Source organism: Panulirus ornatus, chromosome 7 (genome assembly GCF_036320965.1).
Source record: "Panulirus ornatus isolate Po-2019 chromosome 7, ASM3632096v1, whole genome shotgun sequence".
Lineage (NCBI taxonomy): Eukaryota > Metazoa > Arthropoda > Malacostraca > Decapoda > Palinuridae > Panulirus > Panulirus ornatus.
In genome coordinates, this window is record NC_092230.1 from 44178520 (window position 1) to 44201278 (window position 22759).

Sequence of the window (22759 nt, forward strand, 5' to 3'; positions counted from 1 at the left end):
AACTAAGGAAGGAAGGAATATTGAAGGAAACGCATTAGTTTAAAATCTTTTTATTAAATTTACAGCCATGGAACGAGCCCGACCCCCTAAGCCCAATGTTTACATCCCCTCACCACCGGCGAACCTCCCTAGAGAATAGGACCCGCACTTTCTGAATTACAGGGAGAGTATAATGTCAAACAACAAAACAACCTGCTTCAGTACACAGGCCGCCTACAGCTAAGGAAGCGACCGTGTGGTACTGTTGTACAACATCAACAACTTCCTCAGTACTTATTACTATCATTTGTTTTCCTTTAGGTTTAGATAGTACTCGTAGGATTCACTTATACAGGGACTTTATACTGTCAAAGATTAAAAAGGGTTCCAGGCCTTATGATCTTCCTCATGGGTCGCTGGCTGACAAACCCAACCCCACTTGCCTAGGGTCAGGGGGGCTTCGATGCCCTATACCGTAACGGTGTTGTTCGTCTCCCCTCCAAGGTTCAGGGTCGATGGCGGGGGTGGTGAATAATACCCTTCTTCCCCACCAGGTGACGAGGGTGGACGACCCACATGACTTTAGGTGTCCAACGCCGCCAGTCTCGGAAGGAGGGACGCCTGCAAGGGGTGCTGGGTTGGTGGGTGGGTGACAGGGGGAGCTCGTCCACCACTTCGCCTCCGCTTCACACACACACACACACACACATCACTGGGCTACCGCCATGACCACACTTGCTGCCCTTATGACAGGAGAGGTCAATCATATGACCCTCTGGGGGGTCATATGGTATGGAATACAGGACATGGTAACAGGATGGGGGTGAGGGACATCAATATATATTAGCCCGGGTCAACACAGATGTCACTTCAACCATCTTGTTATGGACGATACAGCCCTCGATTTATCACTGATACAATTTCTATGCTATCCCAAATTTAATCTCCCAATCAATAACCAAATTATGATACGAAACTACGTAACTCTTGCCCCCACCCCCGTCGGGTGGTTATACCAATCACTGGCATCTCCCAGGGTTATTTAGCTCGTTATTAAGCAAAATGCTGTGGTGTTGGGGTAAATAAAAGGACAATAATGTGTAAGCTCTCCCGTAAGTTACAGCATTATTGTTGTAGTAAGGTGAGAGTGGGAATTAATTGCCTTTTCAGCACATTACATGGCACCTGAAGATGGCAGACCTAACCTATAAAGTCAAATGAACTCTAAGACATTACAATCACAATAATCAAACAGAAAATACGTTGAGAGTGACAATTAATGAAACAGAAAATCGGTCGAAGGTAGAAAATTAAAGATGTGAGAGTCAAACTGATTCATCAAGGAAACTATTTTTTTATATATATATGTATTTAACTTAGTGCAGGTTGAAACTCTGGTATGACTACTACATGACAAAGACGGGGTAAATATTGTCTCAAGGACTCCCAGTTAGGGGTGACGTTAGAAGCAGCAGGTAGTTCATTCTTGTTGAACACGTCCTCAATTAGCCCCAGCCCGTGAGGACCAGGGAACAGCGGTCCATAATAATCCTGGTGAGTGCAGCAGCATTGTGTTGTTGAGAGAACGAGCATGGTGAAGGAGGAGGAAGACTCGTTCCCTGCAGGCGTAAGGAGTCGGTACGAGACAAATTGCATGAAAAAAAAATATATATATATACACATGAATATATCGCAGCGGATGATCGTTCAGGTTGATGGGAGTAGTTTTCTCCCTTGATGAATGTGAGGGAGAGCTTAGCTAGGGGGCCTGTATCGTACCAACGACGTGCCCACAGCGACCCAGCGACCGCGGTACGCCATAGTCAGCAGCAAACCTCGGGACTAGCCAGCCTGGCCTGGATGGAGCATGGGGCTTCGCCAGGGTATGGGCCGCTCTGTGGCTTGAATTTTAATTGTACAAAGAAGGGCAGAATGTGTGTACACAGAAGGCTGTTAGGTGGGGGAATCAACTGGTAAGAAGGGAATGGAACGCTCTATGGCTTGAATTTTAATTGTACAAAGAAGGGCAGAGAGAATGTGTGTACACAGAAGGCTGTTAGGTGGGGGAATCAACTGGTAAGAAGGGAATGGAACGCTCTATGGCTTGAATTTTAATTGTACAAAGAAGGGCAGAGAGAATGTGTGTACACAGAAGGCTGTTGGGTGGGGGATCAACTGGTAAGAAGGGAATGGAACGCTCTATGGCTTGAATTTTAATTGTACAAAGAAGGGCAGAGAGAATGTGTGTACACAGAAGGCTGTTGGGTGGGGGATCAACTGGTAAGAACACTGCTGTCTTCTGTAAGGAAAATAATATCTGGAAATAATTCGTTCGTTGCAAGTAACCTCTGTAATTAGGACTGAGTTGCTACGGAACAGAACAGGAAAAGTGGAAAAAAGTTGAAGCTGAAGTGAAGATAGAGGAGCTTTAGCCTATTATTACGTAGCAATGCTTTAGCCTATTATTTCATAGCTTAGCAATTCTTTAACCTAGGTCAACACAGCTGGCAATGCTTTATCCTTAATACGTAAATTGTTGATCCGCTGGGTCGGAAGGTGGAAGGGAAATGAAAAAGAGATGAGACTAATTTCTGTAAAATAAAAGATAGCTAATTATTTTGGAATGTAATATATATATATATATATATATATATATATATATATATATATATATATATATATATATATATATATATATATATATATGTATATATTTAGTTTGACGTCTAAATAGCAATGAGTAAAACCATGTTGGAAAAAAAATGAGGACCAGAAACTGGGTCTATAGTATGACCTCATTTCCATCCACTTTTTATACTTCTGTTTCCCTATTTAATGTCCAATTGTCTTAATTCATAAATAAGATTAAAGTATTTGTTAGTAATTTTTCGAAATACGCTCGTAAAATTTGCAAGTCCAAAGATTATCATCAAAAGGACAAGAACAAAAAATAAAAAATCTTCTCTACGTTTATTAGAAAAATAAAAGTGGTAATATTCTGTAACAGCGATTAATAATGTAGCTCTGATGTTTGGACAATTTACATACTGTACACATGACATGTATATATATATATATATATATATATATATATATATATATATATATATATATATATATATATATCACTTTGATCAAAGGTGTATACAAAGGTCGAATTGTAATAGCTACCATCATGTATTTGCTGAGCACACGTCTTGTGGGCGCTGCCTTCCTCTCGGCCGCTGACACATTGTCACCCACTCACTGTTCATCCTTCTCCGTGGAAGGTGGTAGTAGTGGTTCGTTGTTCCGTTCCTGTAATTCAAGTGTTGTGGCCTACCCCGGTGTGTTTCTCTCTCCAGTGTTTCCTTCCCCTGCTCTTTCCAGGTAGAGGTGGGTTTCCTGGATGTACGATAAGAGAGGGGGGGGGGGGGGAAGTTCTGGCGTTCTCCATTACGCCGAGGGCTACATCGTTCGGCTGGCAGAAGCCTCTCTCAAAAATTCCATCTTTTTGAGTCACTGATAGATTACATATTTGCTGTTAACTAGACACCTTTATGTCTTAGATTCTTTCCATCAGAATTTCGCATCCTGGTATCACATAGTTGGTTCATTAACTATGCACGACACCTGATTTAGATTAGATCAGCCACATTCATCGGCATCTCCTCAATGGAGGTGCGGTAATATTCCTCGATATCCATCAGCGCTCGAGTATCGTCGACCGTGGCGAAATTGATGGCCACGCCCTTGCGTCCGAAGCGTCCGCCCCGGCCTATCCTGTGGATGTAGCTCTCCCTGTTGGTGGGGAGGTCGTAGTTGATGACCAGGGAGACCTGCTGGACGTCTATACCCCGCGCCAGCAGGTCGGTAGTAATGAGGACGCGAGAGGAGCCCGAGCGGAACTCGCGCATGATGACGTCCCTCTCCTTCTGGTCCATGTCCCCGTGCATGGCGGAGACGGTGAAGTCCCGGCGCTGCATCTGGTCCGTGAGCCAGTCCACCTTTCTGCGGGTGTTGCAGAAGATGACAGCCTGGGTGATGGTCAGGGTCTCGTACAGGTCACAGAGGGTGTCCAGCTTCCACTCTTCTTTCTCGACGTTGACGTAAAATTGCTTTATACCCTCCAAGGTCAGTTCCTCCTTCTGGACCAAGATGGTGACGGGGTCCCGCATGAATTTGGTCGTGACGTCCATCACGTCGGGGGGTATGGTGGCCGACAAGAGCACCACTTGCACGTCACTGGGAAGGTAGCGGAACACGTCGTAGATCTGGTCCTTGAAGCCTCGCGAGAGCATTTCATCGGCTTCGTCCAGCACGAAGATCTTGATGAAGCTCGGGTTCAGCACCCGTCGGTTGATCATGTCGAAAACCCGACCGGGCGTTCCCACTATGATCTGAACGCCCTTCTCCAGGCGACGCATGTCCTCCCTCAGGTTCGTGCCGCCGATGCAGGCATGGCAGCTCACGTTCATGTAGTCCCCGAGGGAAAGCACTACCTTCTGAATCTGCTGGGCCAGCTCCCGGGTTGGGGCGATGATCAGGGCCTGCGTCTCGTTGGAATTGGTGTCAATCCGCTCCAAAATGGAGATGGAAAACGTCGCTGTTTTCCCCGTGCCGGACTGGGCTTGGGCGATGACATCATGGCCCTTGATACAAGGCATTATGGCTCGCTGCTGGATGGCAGACGGCTTCTCGAACCCGTAAGCATAGATACCCCTCAACAGCGGCTCCCTGAGATTCATCTCGTCGAAGCTGGCAGCCACCTCAGACCACTCGGTCTTAATGATAACATCCTCGTCCATTCCTAGAGGAGGACCCTCACGACGACGACGCTGCTCCTCCTCCTCCTCCTCCTCCTGCTGCTGCGCGGGATCTACGTTCCCGCCCACCTCGGCTCCCGGCTCTTCCTCCTCCTCTTCAGGGGACTCGTATTTGTCAAGCATCTTGACGGTGGTGTTGACGTGGAGTGTCCTCGCCCTGGTTTTACTTGCTGTGCTGTGTTGCAAGCGTCACTACCACACACTGTGGTAGGGTGGTCATCCTGTATTTATATCACGCCCAGCTCGCTATTTCTAGAAACCGCCAGACAAGCGGTTGTTGTCTAATTACTATACTTTCCTGCATTAAAGAAAACGAAGATGTGTGTTATGGGTACCTTTGGAAATCGTGACAAGGGTTGGAGAGGAAGGATATTATAAGCCTGAATGGTAGATTAGATGAGGGGGAGAAAACAATAAAACACGTGTTTTTCCTGAAGTTCGTCTGTTGCTTAGGGTTAGATATAACCTATACGAGTTCAGTTACCGTATTTCGTTCAAACTCCTATTATAAAATATCCCCAAAGCGTAAGGGCATATGCCTATTATCTCTTTATCAGTATTATTAACTTCCAAATACCGCTACAAATGTAGAGCCATTTGTATAAATACAACAGACAATGGAGAAAGATATATGAGGCAGGGACTTAAAGTAGATTTCAGAGAAGAGTTCGAATAGCTTTTATACAGTTTGTGATACTGGTTGGGGAAACGCATCGACACCGGTATACACTTCCCTTCCTGAAACGATGCTTAAACTGGTAAAAACCTCCAACATTTTCCGTTAACCTTATATAAACGGCAACAATTGCCTAGGAAAAGGCAAATTAAATTAGGTTCGGGTAAAAGAGAGTGAAAAATGGCGAGTGGTTCCTTCCCTAACATGCAAACTGGACGTTTGTAGCCGCTTCCCTGGCAGATAAACACTACTAGAAATCGCTTGTACTTACCTTACTAGAGATGGATGGTGAAGCCTCGGACTTACTGGAGGTTGATGGTGAAGCCTCGGCCTTACTGGAGATTGGTGAAGCCTCGGCCTTACTGGAGATTCATGGTGGAGCCTCGGCCTTACTGGAGATTGATGGTGAAGCCTCGGCCTTACTGGAGATGGATGGTGAAGCCTCGGCCTTACTGGAGATTGATGGTGAAGCCTCGGCCTTACCAGAGATGGATGATGAAGCCTCGGCCTTACTGGAGATTGATGGTGAAGCCTCGGACTTACTGGAGATTGATGGTGAAGCCTCGGCCTTACTGGAGATTGATGGTGAAGCCTCGGCCTTACCAGAGATGGATGATGAAGCCTCGGCCTTACTGGAGATTGATGGTGAAGCCTCGGACTTACTGGAGATTGATGGTGAAGCCTCGGCCTTACTGGAGATTGATGGTGAAGCCTCGGACTTACTGGAGATTCATGGTGGAGCCTCGGCCTTACTGGAGATTGATGGTGAAGCCTCGGACTTACTGGAGATTGATGGTGAAGCCTCGGACTTACTGGAGATTCATGGTGGAGCCTCGGCCTTACTGGAGATTGATGGTGAAGCCTCGGCCTTACTGGAGATTTCTAGTGAAGCCTCGGCCTTACTGGAGATTGATGGTGAAACCTCGGACTTACTGGAGATTGATGGTGAAGCCTCGGCCTTACCAGAGATGGATGATGAAGCCTCGGCCTTACTGGAGATTGATGGTGAAGCCTCGGCCTTACCAGAGATGGATGATGAAGCCTTGGCTTTACTGGGGATTCATAGTGAAGCCTCTTAACCTAAGTTAGGTTAGGGAGGCATCACTTCCTGACCTAACTATCAGGGGTGGCAGCAACGAGCTGTTGTTTGAGGGCACCACAACCAGTCGTCTGGGGTTCGCCACTCACTAAAGCAACGTCTGTGGGACCTACTGAGACCCACCAGCTGCCGGAGGAACGTGTGATGCCAATCTCCGAAGTTTTCTCCGACGGTTCTCCTCCGCTCCCTCCCTCGCAAGGCGTCGAGGTGTGAGGAAATTATGAGTCGCTTGGGTGTGTATGCATATGTGATGTGTAGCTTCACCGTAAAGGCATCAAGGGTGAATAATCTCTGCGAACTTCGTCAGATAGGCACGAAGGGGTTGCGAAGACCAACTAGCGGCTAGTGGCAGCCGCTGCGAAGTGTTACGGACTCGTTTCTCCTGCAGAAGCACCACGGAGCTTGGGCGACGCCCCCACCCATCTCTCCAGCAACACTATGGGTCCTTGGCAACGCCTCACCTCCTCTACAACAGCACCACGGGACCTTAGCAACTCATCATCCTTCTACAGTAGCAACACGGGTCCTTGGCAACGCCTCATCCCTTCTGCAGCAGCACCACGGGACCTTGGCAACTCATTATCCTTCTACAGCAGCAACACGGGTCCTTGACAACACCTTACCCTTCCGTAGGAGCACCACGAGACCTTGGCAACGCCTCATTCCTCACTCTTCCTGCAGCAGTACTGTAGGACCTTGGTAATGCCTCACCTCCCTGCAGAAGGAGAGACACCAGCTCCTCTCCCATGACTGTTGTGGTGGCAAGAGAGACACCAGCTGCTCTCCCAAAAATTGTGGTGGTAGGAGAGACGGCAGCTGATTTCTCATGATTACTGTGGGCCTAAGAGAGATAACAGATGCTCTTCCATGGCTTGAGGTGGTAGGAGAGATGCCAGCTGTTCTCCCGTGACTATTGTGGTGGCAAGACAGACACCATATTGTTCTCGCATGACTTCTGGCAAGAGAAACACCGGGTGTTCTCCCTTGACTCTTTTAGAGAAATATAAGCTTTCTTTTGCCTTTATGTCATATTTTCTGTAGTTATTATATAGAATTTTGTTTTAAGTGTATAAATATAAACGATTTATGATAAAAAAAATAATGCACATTATGATGATAATCGTATTGAAAGTTTTTTATAGTTATCTAGGCAAACGAAAACTTTGCTCAGCTTTGATAATGGTGTTATTGATAAAAAAGATATTGCATTTTTAGCCCTATAAAGGAAGATTTAAACATGCTTTAAGTAAGCAAAACGCTGTGTCACTTCACAGTAAAGATTATAATTTACTGAAAGAGTGAATAAAATTGTTGGCCGAAGCTTTTGTTGGCTTGGCGCACGGAATGTATTTAGTATTTAAAGATATCCTTAGTATTCCTCTACTTTTTATCAATATAAATACAAAATACATACAAAGTTATACAGGATACCATACCTGATTAACCATTCACCTTTGATTTACCCTACATTTCTTTTACAAGCATATAGGCAGCTTAAGCCTCCAGTCAATGATCAGTGATGGGTATGTAACTTATGACAAATATGTCGGTCTCTGTTGATAAATGCGTCTTTATCTCAGGTAACATTTCCCATACAGCAACATGCACGGCGCACAGTAAAGAAAAAAGTAACTACTGAAATAAGGAACCACTGTCAAAGCACACTCAATTAGATTATCTTCACTTGGGTCATTTTGTTAACGAAAATATGGCTATCGATTGATAATAATAAACATCTGACGTTAGATTTAGAAGATATTCTTGTTATCAGACATCTGATTTTATTTGAATTATTTAGATGTGTGATTCTGAATAATTTTTACTGAATCAGCGAATGAAAAAAATAAAATATTTTGACTTCATTAAAAAAAATGCTTGTAGCGAAGCCCTTGTACCATTTCTAATCTTCGCTGACAATAATGTACGCTAATTTATGTTTGCTTGTTATTCCTAGGTCTGCCGTCTGTGTGCGCTGCTGGTGTTCGCTCCTTCGAGTCTCCGATCCTTCGTGAAGTTTCCAGAACGTTTATTATATTTTATCAAAATTGGAGACTACTCTTAGCACTTAATCCACATCACAATGGCAAGTAGAATTACAAATCATATTATAGAGTTGGTAGTTTTATTTTATGTTTATTTCATCGGTGATAAATCAAATAATATTTTTGTCGATATATGGGTGTGTTTGGCGGCGAGCGTGAGTCAGTGTATACCTAGACCTCAGCACCTGCGACATTTCTCCCTGTCAAAATGGTAGGATGAAGTGGAAATGGCTATGGTTTTCAGGATTTGTTATTTACCGTGCGAACATTACAGTGGCGTGAATAGATATGGCGGGATAAGTGGGGAATTTTGTGAAAAGTCGAGTTTAAAGCACAGGTCCTGGTGGTGGCCATGCGCCGGGCTGCAAACTCCAGTGGTCATAGAGGCAGAAAGAAGGATACGATATTATGTAATGGTTAAAGATAGATAAATAGTCATTTATCCAGTTACATACATTTATATATGTTTTCCAGTGATTTGGTATGTACATAGGGTATGTAGGTGAGGTAGTGAGTTGATAGAGGTCCATCCGCCACAGGCTAGGGGTACAAAGCAAGCCCTAAGAGGTTACTTTCCTTTAAGGTCCTTAGACCAGAAGTGGCCCATGTGCCGCCATTCTTCATACAGGCTGGAGTAAATGTCTAGGTTCTGGCCATGGCGATAGTAAGAAAATTGACAGAAACGTTATTATTTTTTGTATTTACTAGAACATCGGTAATTACATGATCATTTAAAAATGTAGCTTTGTATTGCTATCATGGATGAGTATTCGTGAATCTGTTTCTTACTGCTAGTTTAGATTACAATACAGTTGCAGATGATGATTTAGAGCATTCTGTTTTAACGAATGATATCAAGTAATGCAATAATAGGAGGGCATTCTTTACAGGTTGGATTGATTTTTTGACTGTTAGAAGATTGTGGAGTTTGTTTAGGTATCATTGATTATGTACATGTATTACCCACGTCAGCTGTTAATGCAGTGATTGAGAACGTTTAATCATTAGAAGTGAAAATCAATGCCACCACATTACCAATTTCGGAATGTTATAGACTTTGTTATGTTAAGATGTGTTAAGATATGTTAAGATCTGCATGATATAAGTTATTTTTATCCTACTAAAATAAGTGACAGAGGGTTCTAAAGATTAGGGAAAGTGTGAGATTAGATAGTATGAAAGGTGAAACTCGTGCAGAAATCATGAGCTTTTGAAAACCTCGCAGGATCTTCCTGGCTGCCAAGATTGATCCTAATTTTTGATATTTTATTCAAAATATAGCTGTCACCCCCAAAATACAAGCATTACACCATCTTCCCATAAATTTATACACATGACATTGAGTGAGTATTCATACCATTACAAACCCTAGCCACAAGCAGCCCGCCCCTCCACATATTCCTCAGTAGCAGATCATATCAGTATTGGTATATTTCTTTAGTTTCCACAAGAAAATTACAAAAAATCGTTACCTGGTTTCGTACTCTCCCAATAAGCTGGTCATTTAAAAGGCCTCTCCTGCAAACCTCTCTGACTGGACAGCAGAGTTCCTGAAAGAGCATTTCTTTCTTCTACACCCTGAGCCTCCCAGTTCCTCCCACAGGCCACACTGTGAAAGTCTCCTCGTGTGGAGATGACTTCACAATTATTGCTCAGCACCTTAACACTTCTCATACAGTAACAAACATGCAACAGTACTCTACACAGTCAGAACGCTGGCTTACTCATAACTGTGTCTGCACCTCCACAGAAATTAACAGTATCTCTCTTAGAACCCTGGAGAGATGTGAATCCAACTTGCACCCTCCATTACCCCTGAATGACAAGCCTCTTCCACCCAACAGTATTCTAACCATACAAGGTATCATATATTTCGTACACATTGTACTTGATATCCAGACTATAAGATGAACACAGCAGCCAGAAACAGACTAAATGCCCTTTTAAGGCAAGAAGAATCCTTTAAAATCCTTCATGAACATTTCACCTGTTTCACCCTAAACTTTGTCTCTCCTGCATAGCCAGTTATTTGCCATGTCATATGCAAACTTCACCAAACAAGGCTCACAGAACAATCACTGGTTGCTTAGTAATGAGAAATGCTCAACACCTGTGCAACAAAAAAATACTCTGAGTGTAATCTCTTCAGTATGCTAAGTATCCATTTCTTTGCAAGTCATCCTCCTTAAACCACACCATAACCAGCCACCATCCCCTGAGTAGAAACAAAAAGCTTACCTTTGCCATACATTTTAGCCATCTAATCTGACAGATCTCCCCACCCTTAATAAAAACGACATTAATAAAAAACATATTTATATTAATGACTTAACAAGCACTAAAAAGCCATTCTTCCTCTTAAATTGTACCTCACCATACATAAAACGTTTTAGATTGTAGATTCCATGAAACACTTCTTTTTGCACTCTAATGAATCCATCTCACAACACCCAAAAAGTTATTCAGTGAAATACTAGGAAAAATTGATTGCAGCATGAGGTAACTGTCGGCAGTGAGGTTTATGAGACGCAGGGAACCCTTGAATAACTTTTTGTTGATTTTAAAACCAACTGAAGACTGGATTATTGATGCGTCATTTTTTATTTTTCATATTTCAGGAGGTGAAGTGTTTTAGATACCTGGAAGTGGATGTGGAAGTAAATGTAACTTATGGGAGCTGAAATGAGTCATTTTTTTGGGGGGTGATGGTCCTGGTAGGATTGAGAACTGTTTAGAAAGGGAAATCACAATCTGAGTTGGCAAGGATGGGCATGTTTAAGGGTATAGTAGTTCCAGGGGTGTTGTATGGGTGTAAGGCATGTGCAATAGATGAGAATGTTCTGAAGAAGGTGATTGTGTTGGAAATTGAATGTCCGAGGACAATATGTTGAGTTAGAGGGGTTGAGGAAGAGATGACAGGGTTAGAAAGATGTGTGGTAGTAAGAAGAGTTTAGTATGGATAAGAGTTGAAGAGGGTGTGCTGAAATGGTTTGAGCATACAGTAAGAATGAGTAAGAAGTTGACAGATGGGATATATGTGTCAGAAGTGGAGGGGACAAGAATTGGACATGGAAGGATGGGGTGAATAAGGTTTTGAGTGCTTTAGGCCTGAACATAGAGGATGATGTAAAGCATGCAAGAGAGTGTGAATTGGAGTGATATGGTATAAAGGGGGCAACATGCTGGCAGTGAACTGAGCCTGGGCATATTAAATATCTGGGAGAACCTCAGAAATGTCTGTGGGGCCTGGTTGTAGATAGGGAGCTGTGGTTTCAGTGCAATACACATGATAGGTGGAAAATGGATGTGAGCTAAGAGGCCTTTCCTTCCTCTGTTCCTGACGCTACCTTACTAACACAGAAAACTGCAAACACGTTTAAAAAATAGATTAGGAAATTTACTTAAATCTCCTACATTGTCTCCATCATTCAAAATTGAGGATTTTATTCCATTCCAGGCTGTAGCACTCAATCCAGTACAAATTATGAAGGCGGAGGCTGAGGAGGAGCGATCAGAAACAGCTCGCCTCTCTTCATTTATTGGAGCTATAGCTGTTGGAGATTTGGTTCGTTCAACCCTTGGTCCAAGAGGCATGGATAAGATCCTTGTATCCATGGGAAGAAATGAAGGTCAGAAAATCAGTGACGAATGATTTTGAGTATAAAAATTCTTACTTATTCTGCTATGTTGAATTATGCTAACGTAAAACCTTTCAGAATTTAGTTTAATAATCATATACTTTTTAACAGGACAAATTGAGGTAACAAATGATGGTGCTACAATTCTGAGGAATATAGGTGTAGATAACCCTGCTGCAAAGATCCTTGTGGATATTAGCAAGACACAAGATGATGAGGTAAGGATTGAATATTTTGTGTGAATCATACAGTTAGAATCTTCATCTTAAGTACATACTTTGTATCCATCACGGTCAGAATTTTGATTTTCTGTATATTTACTTTGATACAGTAGTTCAGATTATTATGGTTAGCACTGATACAGTAGTTCAGATTATTATGGCTAGAACTCCATCATTGTTATGAAAATAGCCAGGCTTTCTCCATCAAGGAATGCATCCAACAGATATATATAGATAAATATATAACATTAAAAGTTATATACGTAGCTTGTTATTCACTGTACAATTGACCTGAGCCACCTTTATACATATGCTTGCAATTTACTTGTTTTAGAGTATTCCACTCTTATTTCCTCTGTATCATAATCAAGATCTTTACTATAGTGATCAAAATCTTATGTTCGTACTCTGTGGTTAGGAGGGGAAAAATACTATCCATGTCATAGAAAGCAGTGAGGTGGGGAAGGAATGAGGGGCTGGAAATCTTTCCATCCTTTATTAATACTTTACAGAAGGAGGCAGGTTGTGATTTTTTTTTTTTTTTTCTGTTAGGCTGTTCTCTTTTCCTGACTCATTCCTTATTAAGTTAGGAAATAGGAGAAAGGTACTTGGATTTTTTTTTTATAGCACTCTGCTCCCTTTTGTGCCACACTTACAGGATAAGTAAGTTAGTACAGTAAATATACTTTCCTTGTTTGCGAAAAGAAAGTTAAGTAATGCTGTATGATTTTCGGGAGATTAGGTGTTTGTGTCAAATGATTATTGTTTTTTGTTTTAGGTTGGAGATGGGACAACCTCAGTTGTGGTTTTGGCTTCAGAGTTGCTACGTGAAGCTGAAAAGTTGGTCTCCATGCGACTCCACCCACAGACCATCATATCTGGGTATCGCAAGGCCACAGATATTGCTCGAGAAGCTCTTACAAACTCCGCCCAAGACAACTCTGCCAACCCTGACAAATTTAGGGAAGATCTGCTAAAGGTTAGTTCATCACCTGTTTACATTAATAGCCTTTAAACACAGGGGATGACTTTCAGAAAGTTTATTGTAGTATTGACAAAAAAGTAGTCTTCAGATTTTCTTTTCCTGTTATTTGATGAATGAAACACATGTAAAAGTAAAGTTTATGTAGAAAAGCAGGCTAATATACTTTACATGGCTCTGGTTTAAAGCCAACATAAACATGTACATACCAAAAGGGATTGGTGTATGAATGTTGGTGATTGTGTGCATCAGTATGAAAGTTTAAGGGTGCTCCAATCATGGAGTTTATCAGAAAATTAAAAAAGACATTTTTGTCTTATCAAATGATGGGAAAAATCAAGATGAGTAAATAATCAAACAGACTTACCTTATTTGATATTGCAAAGACATTTAAAGTTTGCACACTTCTTGGTTATGTCTGGCTTTTATCTGCTGAAACGACATATTATATCACTACAGAGATTGACCGTCAATGTGTTTAGTGTACTTAACTCAAACAATTTTGTTTTCACTTTATGATAACATTTCATTTTTATACTTTTTAACACAAAACCCAATAAATGATAGATGATGATCATGTAAAATTGAAAGACATGTTGGAGATGCTTTACTTATACAATTACTTTCATTTCACAGATAGCAAAAACGACTCTCAGCTCTAAGATTGTTGCTCAGCATAAAGATTTTTTTTCCAACTTGGCTGTTGATGCTGTCTTAAGGCTTAAAGGATCTGGCAACCTTGATGCTATTCAGATTATCAAGAAGCAGGGTGGTACCCTTGGGGATTCTTTCCTTGATGAAGGTAATACTTTTTTTGTGCTACTTCTCTATGGATGAGATTTAAGATTTTCTGTTATGGTTGGTAAAAAGAAAAGAAGTTATGTATTTATGTTTGCATTTGATAACCTGAGTGTCTTCCTTCTCAGTTGATTTGCATCGGGCTTTGGTCACAAACTGCAAGACCATAAGAACAGTGCATCACAGTTGCAGAATATATTGAGATCAGAAATGAACCTTGACTCTAACTCCAAAGTGTACTTAAAATGTTATACCATGAGTCGCATTTTGTCTCTTCACTGTCCACAATATTGATGTTTTAAAAACTTAAAGGTTTTGATTAGGTCACCCCTCACTCCTCTCTTCCATGTTGGTCAAATCTAAAGACTTCAACCTTTCCTTTTTTAGATTTATTTGAATTAGGTGATTATGATATATTTGTATTTCTGCTGACCTTTTTAGGTTCTTGGTGTTACTGAATTTAAAGGATGTTATTGTAAGTACACAGAGCAGAAGTGTTGTTGAGCCTAATGGATTTTCCTTACAGGCTTTATTCTGGAGAAGAAGATTGGTGTCAACCAGCCAAAGCATATTGAAAATGCCAAAATTTTGATTGCTAACACTCCAATGGACACAGACAAAATCAAAGTTTTTGGGTCTAAGATCTCCGTAGAATCGACAGCCAAGGTGTGAAATTTTCTCTTTTATTCCTAATGAATTCTTTCTGTTATTCGAATCCATTATAAGGTTATTATTTCCTTGGTTGCAGGGTTTGATCTGCAATACTTAGGTTTTATGCTCTGTAGTTTTATGAATTGATCTCATAGTGCTACTTGTAGGTCTTGATTGCAAGCTTTGTTTTTTGAACCATTTTAAAGCACATAAATTTCATTTTCAATGCAGCACAAAAAAATCAAGTTTTTAAAGTGTGTTCATGTTGCACCAATTCCTTGGTTACTTCCCCTTGTTTTTAAAATGCTTAATTTGTGGCCTGTAATGTTTGTTTAGCTTGTAACATATCTTGTTTGTACTAAACTTTTCTCCGCAGAATGCAGTTTGATCTATTGTAACAGTTTCCTCTGGAATTTAATCTTACATTAGAGGAGGAGGGTCCAGCATTTTAATTTTGACGTTTTTAATTTATGTATACCTTAGTTCAAGGTTGTTTTGGTTTGTAGTATGTAATGTTCCATTAATGAACATGAGGTAACTTCAGTAGATTCCAATGGACTGTACATGGGATGTTCAGTTACCATGCAGTACCTTGTGAATTTGTATTGCTCAGTGCAGTCAGGCAGATGGAGAAAAAGGAAGAGTTTGCTAATGAGTGCAGGTTTGATATTAGAAGGTAGAGGTATATCTTTCACTTGAACACTTTAGGCATCGATAGGGATTTTTATCATTTGAGAGGCCTAATATATCTTATTCTAAATGGAATTGGGTATGTTATTAATGTTATTAGATAGATGCTCAGATTCAAAGGTTGTAAGTTAACCATGAGGGCAAGCAAGTCCTTAAATGGGTCTTGATTCTTTTTGTTAAAGAACAGGGGTTAGTTTGATTCAGTTAGAATATTTTCTGTGTTAAAGGAGAGAAAGAATGTTACCCATGTATCTCTTGCATGTTGTAGAAGGCAGCTATGAGGAGAAAGAGAAGAGGCTGGAAATCCTTCCCTCCAGTATTATCACTTTCAATAAGTAGGAACAAGAGGAGTCAGTAGAGGATTTTTTCTGTAAGACTCAATCATCTGCTCCTGACTGTACCTCACTAGGCAGGAAAAGACGAGAAGGTATAAAAGAAATTATATTTAGTTATGAAAGCAGGTGATTCAAACACACCAGGTATGTTTTGTATTCAGGCTTGCAAGCTTCTTGATAGGTAGCCACCAAGAATTTTTCATTGAGATTTTTTCCTCAACAGGTTGCTGAGCTTGAGCTTGCAGAAAAGGAGAAAATGAAGTCCAAGGTTCAGAAGATATTAAAACATGACATTAATGTATTTATTAATCGGTAAGTTACAAGCATAGATAAGAATTTAATTTCAGCACACCTTAATCGGCTATCTCGTAGATATATACTTTTCTTCCTCTTCCCAATCATTTATTACTCAGTCAATCCTCATTACACTTCATATTGTCATCAGATCTTTTGTTTCCAACCCATCCAATCTCTTTTGTACTTCCCAATCTAGGGCCTATGCCTCACATCCCTGCAACTTCATTGGTACTACTATACCATCAAACATACCCATCATTGCCCTCACAGACAGTGACGTATCTTTCCAGACATTAATCGTTTCACACAAGTCTATACCTCCTCACCCAGCTTTGGCTTACTCCAGCTCCCATGGTTCTATCCATGGCCATGTCCACTCCCGGGTATTTAAAACATTCCTTTTATGTTTTTCCGTTAATGCTCACACTACAACCAGCTTCTCTTCACACTGTTCAACTTTCATCTAGCTCAGCTTATTTACTCATCTTTTTTTTTTTTAATGATGATTAATGTATACATTAGATAAGAATGTACTGAAGAGAAATGAAAAGGGGATAAAAGAGACCAGGGAAAGTATTTAGATATTTTGGAGGAAGTGAAAGACCTAGTTTAAAAAGTGCTGGGTCATAGTTATTGAAAAAGACATTCAATGGGAGAGTTTCAGAGCTTTGAGGTGTACGGAAAAGTTATTGAAAAAGACATTCAATGGTAGAGTTCCAGAGCTTTGAGGTGTACGGAAAGAAACAGTCATAAAAACAGCCCGCCTTTGAGTTGCCAATGGTCATATGGTAATCATGTGATGTAGCAGCTTGCTGAGTATTGTATGGTCTTGCAAGTGGTGGGGGCACACAAGCAGCAAGCTCTCAGGAGCAAAAATGAAAGTAATGCTCTCTCTACATATGATATAACCTGTTGAAATTGTTGCTGAAGTGCTGTAGTTAACAGCCAAAGAATTGCAAACATTATTTAGGGAATAGCATAACCCAAGATCACATCTCAAGATGACTTTATTCATAAATGATGATATTTGTTGTTATATTTGTGATACCTTGTGGTATCACAAACGTTAGGAAGTGGACTTTTTTTAGAATAATCTTTTCCAATAACATAAGCATCATATTACTCTAGCAACATCGGGATGTCAGGAAAAAAATCATTAATGTGATTTTACAGAGCTTAGAGCATAGCACAGTCTCTCAGTTTTCTTAATTGATCATGGCAAACTTAATTGTGGCAAGAACTAGATATCACCAGTAGAGCCGAGTATATTTCTTTAATGTCAGTTTGACACTCAGCTGTACAGAATCTCATTTTTATGAAAAAGGATCGTTGTTGACAGAAATTAACCCATAAATACGGGGTGACATCGTGAAATTGTGCATATGGACAAAAAAATGTCTTCAAATTTTCTGTCATGTGATAGAATGTAAGAAATGTATGTAGAAGATAAGATTATGTACAAGAAGATGAGCTCAGCTAATGTATGTGGCCACAGTAAAGTGCTGATGAAAGGTCCCTGGCAAGTGGTGGCAGAAGTGATGATGTTGAGGTGGGGGGATTGAGCCTCTGACACCAATTCATTTGTGACCAGTCTTTGATATGAAAGTAGTTTATGTAAACTTAAAGGATAAGTAGAAAAAAATGAGCAAACTTGATTTCTGTTTTTGTTAGATTGCTCAAAGATAATGCATGATTTGCCAGTAGAGGCAGTTGGGAGATGGAAAGCCTAACCTACATTCACTAAATGACATCACTATTTATTGATTTCCCTTTGCAGACAATTGATCTACAACTACCCTGAGCAGTTGTTTGCTGATGCTGGTGTCATGGCCATTGAGCATGCAGACTTCGATGGTATTGAGCGCCTTGCTCTTGTAACTGGTGGAGAGATTGTATCAACTTTTGATAATCCTGATTTAGTCAAACTTGGTCGGTGTGATTTAATCGAAGAGGTTAGTGTTGAAGATATCCAGTGACAATCCCTCAGAAGTATAGCTGGCATTAGTTTTTTTACATGAAACATTCACATTAAAGGGTGAATTATTTTATTTTAGAGAAATTTATATTTTGTCATTTAGAACTTTTTTGTGTGTGAGATAAGTGGCTAAATGTTTCCTTATGTTTCATATTTGATGTGTTTAGTAAACTCCTACCTACACTGAAATGTTTGTTGCGCAAATTATTTGAGGGTTCGGGACCTAAACATGCTGGGGAGTAAGATTTTGCATGGGATAGAGTGAATCGGTAATATGTAACATGTAAGGTAACCATGACTGCTAGAGGTGAGGTAGAAAGTCATATCAAAGAAACAGGAGAACATGGAGATGAAATTGGAGGTAGGAGAGTGAAAGGCCTGCACAGGATAGAATTTGAACAACTTGGTTTACAAGGGTTGACTTATTGTCAGTGGACTGGACCAAGGCATGTGCATTGTCTGGGGTAAACCATGGAAAGGTGTAAGGGTCCTGGCTGTGGATAGGGAGCTGTGGTTTTGGTGCGTTACACTTGTCAACTAGATAACAAATGTGAACAGATGTGTCCTGTTCCTGGCATTACCATACTGATGTGGGAAACAGTGATCAAGTATGAAGATAAGAGATATATTGAGTTGCCTGGATTCCCTCTTCAAGATTTGATTGCCTCTAGTACAAAGGACTGAACACCATTCATGCTCTTGGGTGTTCAGAAGTTTGTTTCCCCAGCTACACCAATTTTTCCTGTCTTCTGCAATGTATTATTTCATGTTTAAGGTATTACACCTTTATCATATGTGTAATTCATATAGCCTTTAGATTATATTTCAGTTTGCATTAACTTTTTTTTTTTTTAGTGCATTGTTGGTGAAGATCGTATGATACGCCTTAGTGGAGTGGCTATGGGTGAAGCATGCACCATTGTACTACGTGGGGCCACAAATCAGATTTTAGAAGAAGCAGAGCGTTCACTCCATGATGCTCTGTGTGTGCTTACACAGACAGTTAAAGAAACACGAACAGTTTATGGAGGAGGTAAGAAGGATGTGATTGCGTTCATTTCTGAATTACATCAATACGGTGCTCAGGTGAGTAAGATGCCACACTCTTGATGGATCGTATTAATAAAAGAGGTGCTTGTATGAAAACTTTCTGTTTATTTCTCTATATCTCTGATGCCCATTTCCACCTAGAACTCCCCTCAAGAGAATGAACCATGGCAAAAGAGTCTCCACTTATCCCTATCCTTATATTCCTCCCCACATACATCATTCCACACATTCATTCCCATTTCCCTCACTGCAGTACTCTACCACCATTTCCTCATTTGCACCTACTTTAATCATATGTACTCTTCCACCATTTCCTCATTTGCACCAACTCCTGTAATCATATGATCATGCACTCTTTTTTAAACTCCCACCTTCCCATCTTGCATTCTTTCCACATGCCTACACCACCTCAAAATATTATGTCACCCACTCTGCCACTCCATAATTTATTCCCATTACATTCCCTGCTTTACCAAATCTTTCATACACCCCCTCATTTCTTTCATCATTCCATCTTGTCATACTACATATGCCTCTCAAATAACTCATTTCCACTGCCAGTATTCTTGGCCTCTGTGACTCATCCCATGGCCATATTTCAGCTGCATTTGTCGGGTTGGGAGGATTATGCTGTTCCTCGATCCTTTCTTTCCCTCCATACTTACCCCTCTACCCTTCATTATTCTGACACTTTGACACTTTTATCTTGTACTGCTCTCTAACTTATCTCTCCTGCCATATCACGAAACTCATCCAAGATAGCTCCCAAACTCTTAAATTCTGTCACCTCCTCCAGCCTTTCCACTCCCATATTTATAACACAATTTAGTACACTTTCTTCTCTTACTCTGTAGGTTTTCCAGAATCTATGCTTTCACCCTGTTTCCTATCAGACACTGTTACTTTACTTTGACTTGCATTTACCTTCACTCACTTATGCATACACACATCATAAAACACACTTAAAACTTCCTTCAATTCCTCTGTGTTCACCGCAAACAGCACAGTATCATCTCAAACAGGCTTGTCACTAGCCACCATACCTCACCACCATACTCCATCTGTGCACCCCTTTTCCCTACTTTTGCTTTCATCTTTCTTTTCTTTTTATCCATTCCTTTTCCCTAGTTTTGCTTTCATCTTTCTTAGCACTTCATCCTCTTATATGTTAGAATGCCACTGTGACACCAAACAGCCGTGCTTTACACCCACATGTATGCAGAAACTTCACTAGGCTCTCCATCCACTCTGGTACATACATTTGCTCCTCTGCTGAAGGCTTTCACACCATCCAACAAGTGTCTTCCTACCCCATATATCCTAAACACATCCTATAAAGCTTTCTACATGACTTTGTGTCAAATGCTTTCTTCGGATCCGTAAAAACTGCATGCAGTTCCTGGAGGTAGATAATACAATTGGGCCCATTCGGTATGTTTATTGGTATTGTAAGACCCATTTAATGTACATGCATTCATACACACCCATTGACATATACAAAAGCTCTTGCATGAACCTCACGAAAGATTCTACTAAGCCTCACTTAGAGCAATAGTATCGTGCCATATTAAAGTTGCCTTGTAGGGTGTGGTCTTGTGTGAAAAGGACATAAAGTTTTCTTTACAGATGATGACATGAGTTAAGGACATTTAAAAATCCCATGTGAATGGGAGAAGATTTAATAATGATTGATGGATGTGGTGACAGCATTTTACAAGAATTCAGTGCTTCACGCTTGAAGTATTAATAATTTGAATGAGTGTAGGTATTATCCATACAGTTTATGAAGTTGGTTGTATTTAAGGCATTTGTACATGTAGGCATCTGTCCTTGGAGGGAATGATAAATCATTCACATTAGTACGTACCCTTTGTAAACAAAGATATAGGAATCTCTTACCTGAAAAAGTAAGTTGGACTTTATAGTCAGGCTGTCCATGTATATATCCTTGATATTGTTGATATTTTGCATAGGTATGACAATAATTCCATGTTAAGAATGCCTAAATTTCTTCATATGATATTCAAGATAAAGAAAGGCAAGTTTTTGTGAAGTATGATTTGATTCAGATGTTACCTCTAAAATTGTATTAAAATTGATTGACAAGAGAAATTGGAAGATGATCTTTCAGAAATAGCTATAAATGGTGGATAAACATTGGTTTAGTCCTTAAAGGACAGAGCCTGAAAATTTTAGTGGGGTTGCTAGGACCATCGTTTGTTAGGAAATCCAAAGAAGTATTTTAGTCTTATTACCTAATTTTAGGAAATATCAAGAAAAATTAAAGTGGAAAATATGGTAAATTAACTTTTTTTTTTTGCCATAAAGATGTTTATCTTTGGTGCCCAGCCATGATCATACTTTCATCCATCACGATACATGGGTAACTAACACTGGAGGACTCTTTCCTAATGGTGAATGTAGTTGCTTTTGATGCAAGGTATCTCTGCATATTGATAAATTGAACCTTCCAATCCAAATGACCATAGGGGGATGGCAACCCGTACAAGTATAGCTAGAGTCCGTCCCCACAGGGTCTTGCATATTACCTCATTTGTGTTTTATTGTTTACTGACACTGTAGCTCCCCCATGTTGAGTATAGTCCCTAGTTTCATGAAGATCGGAACAGGCAACCTCTACAAGGAGAATTTAGAAATGTTGCGACTTAAAGGCATGAAGGTGAGTAACTAAAAAAAATGGCTTAAAGATTAAAGAGCTAATAATGAAATTTTGTAGGTGTTAAGCAGGCACAGAATAGAGGTTTTTGTGACAGGGGAAGGTGATAGACAAATGTGGGAGACTTCACGCTTTCTTTCTGTTCACATATTCCATTACACCTTGCCCACCCACCCCAGATCTTGAGAGTGAGTGATAAAGTAGATTTCATGCAATGGTTAAGAAATTAGGCACTTGATATTGAAATATGCTTTTAAGTTGCAGGCATGTGTTTCATAAATGGGTAAATAGGTTTTTCTTTTTTCTTTTTTTGCAGGTTGCAGTGAGACACTTATGGCCCGTGCAGTGATAGAAGCATCTGCCCATGTTCCTGGAAAAGAAGCTCTTGCCATGGAGTCATTTGCTCGAGCTCTCCTTATGATCCCAACAATTATTGCAGACAATGCTGGTTATGACTCTGCACAGTTAGTATCAGAATTGCGGGCAGCTCATGCTGAGGGCAAGTCAACCATGGGTCTGAATATGGAAGCCTCCACAGTTGATTGCATGAGCAATGTTGGTATTACTGAAAGTTACCAAGTCAAGAGGCAGGTATTGTTGTCAGCTTCTGAAGCAGCTGAGATGATTCTCCGGGTTGATGATATTATTAAGGCAGCACCAAGGAAACGTACATCAGATGATAGAGCTTGTTAGAATGTTGATGAAAGAATTTGCTCTGCCTTGCACATTTAGTGTTGAAATCACAATCAAGCCATGCTTTATACTTGTAACCATACAGTCTCTTGAACAGTCCTGTGTCAAGTGTTCATTATTTCTATGATCATATAATAAAACTGAAAGTTAA

General features: G+C 40.5%; 3 protein-coding genes across 4 annotated transcripts in view; 1 reads left to right on the plus strand and 2 right to left on the minus strand.

The window, feature by feature from the left end:
• LOC139749587 (rab-like protein 3) overlaps window positions 1–6701 on the minus strand; it is a 54117-nt gene extending 47416 nt beyond the window's left edge. The window contains exon 1 of the mRNA XM_071663662.1: window positions 6683–6701. The gene's annotated coding sequence lies outside the window, so the exon portion shown is untranslated. The remainder of the gene's footprint in view (window positions 1–6682) is intronic.
• CCT2 (chaperonin containing TCP1 subunit 2) lies at window positions 1415–22759 on the plus strand. Of its 2 annotated transcripts, XM_071663658.1 has the most exons (11): window positions 1415–1533; window positions 8514–8642; window positions 12059–12230; window positions 12351–12457; window positions 13239–13439; window positions 14079–14244; window positions 14767–14906; window positions 16140–16228; window positions 17991–18165; window positions 19044–19221; window positions 22232–22759. In XM_071663658.1, exons 2-11 carry the CDS (start codon window positions 8640–8642, stop codon window positions 22606–22608), a joined length of 1608 nt encoding a protein of 535 aa, XP_071519759.1. In that variant the 5' UTR covers window positions 1415–1533; window positions 8514–8639; the 3' UTR covers window positions 22609–22759. The 2 variants fall into 2 exon arrangements, with proteins under 2 accessions (XP_071519759.1, XP_071519758.1); XM_071663657.1 differs by lacking the exons at window positions 1415–1533; window positions 8514–8642 and adding an exon at window positions 8679–8812.
• LOC139749586 (eukaryotic initiation factor 4A-I-like) lies at window positions 2935–5002 on the minus strand. Its single transcript, XM_071663660.1, has one exon. The coding sequence runs from the start codon at window positions 4905–4907 to the stop codon at window positions 3597–3599; it is 1311 nt and encodes a 436-aa protein (XP_071519761.1). The 5' UTR covers window positions 4908–5002; the 3' UTR covers window positions 2935–3596.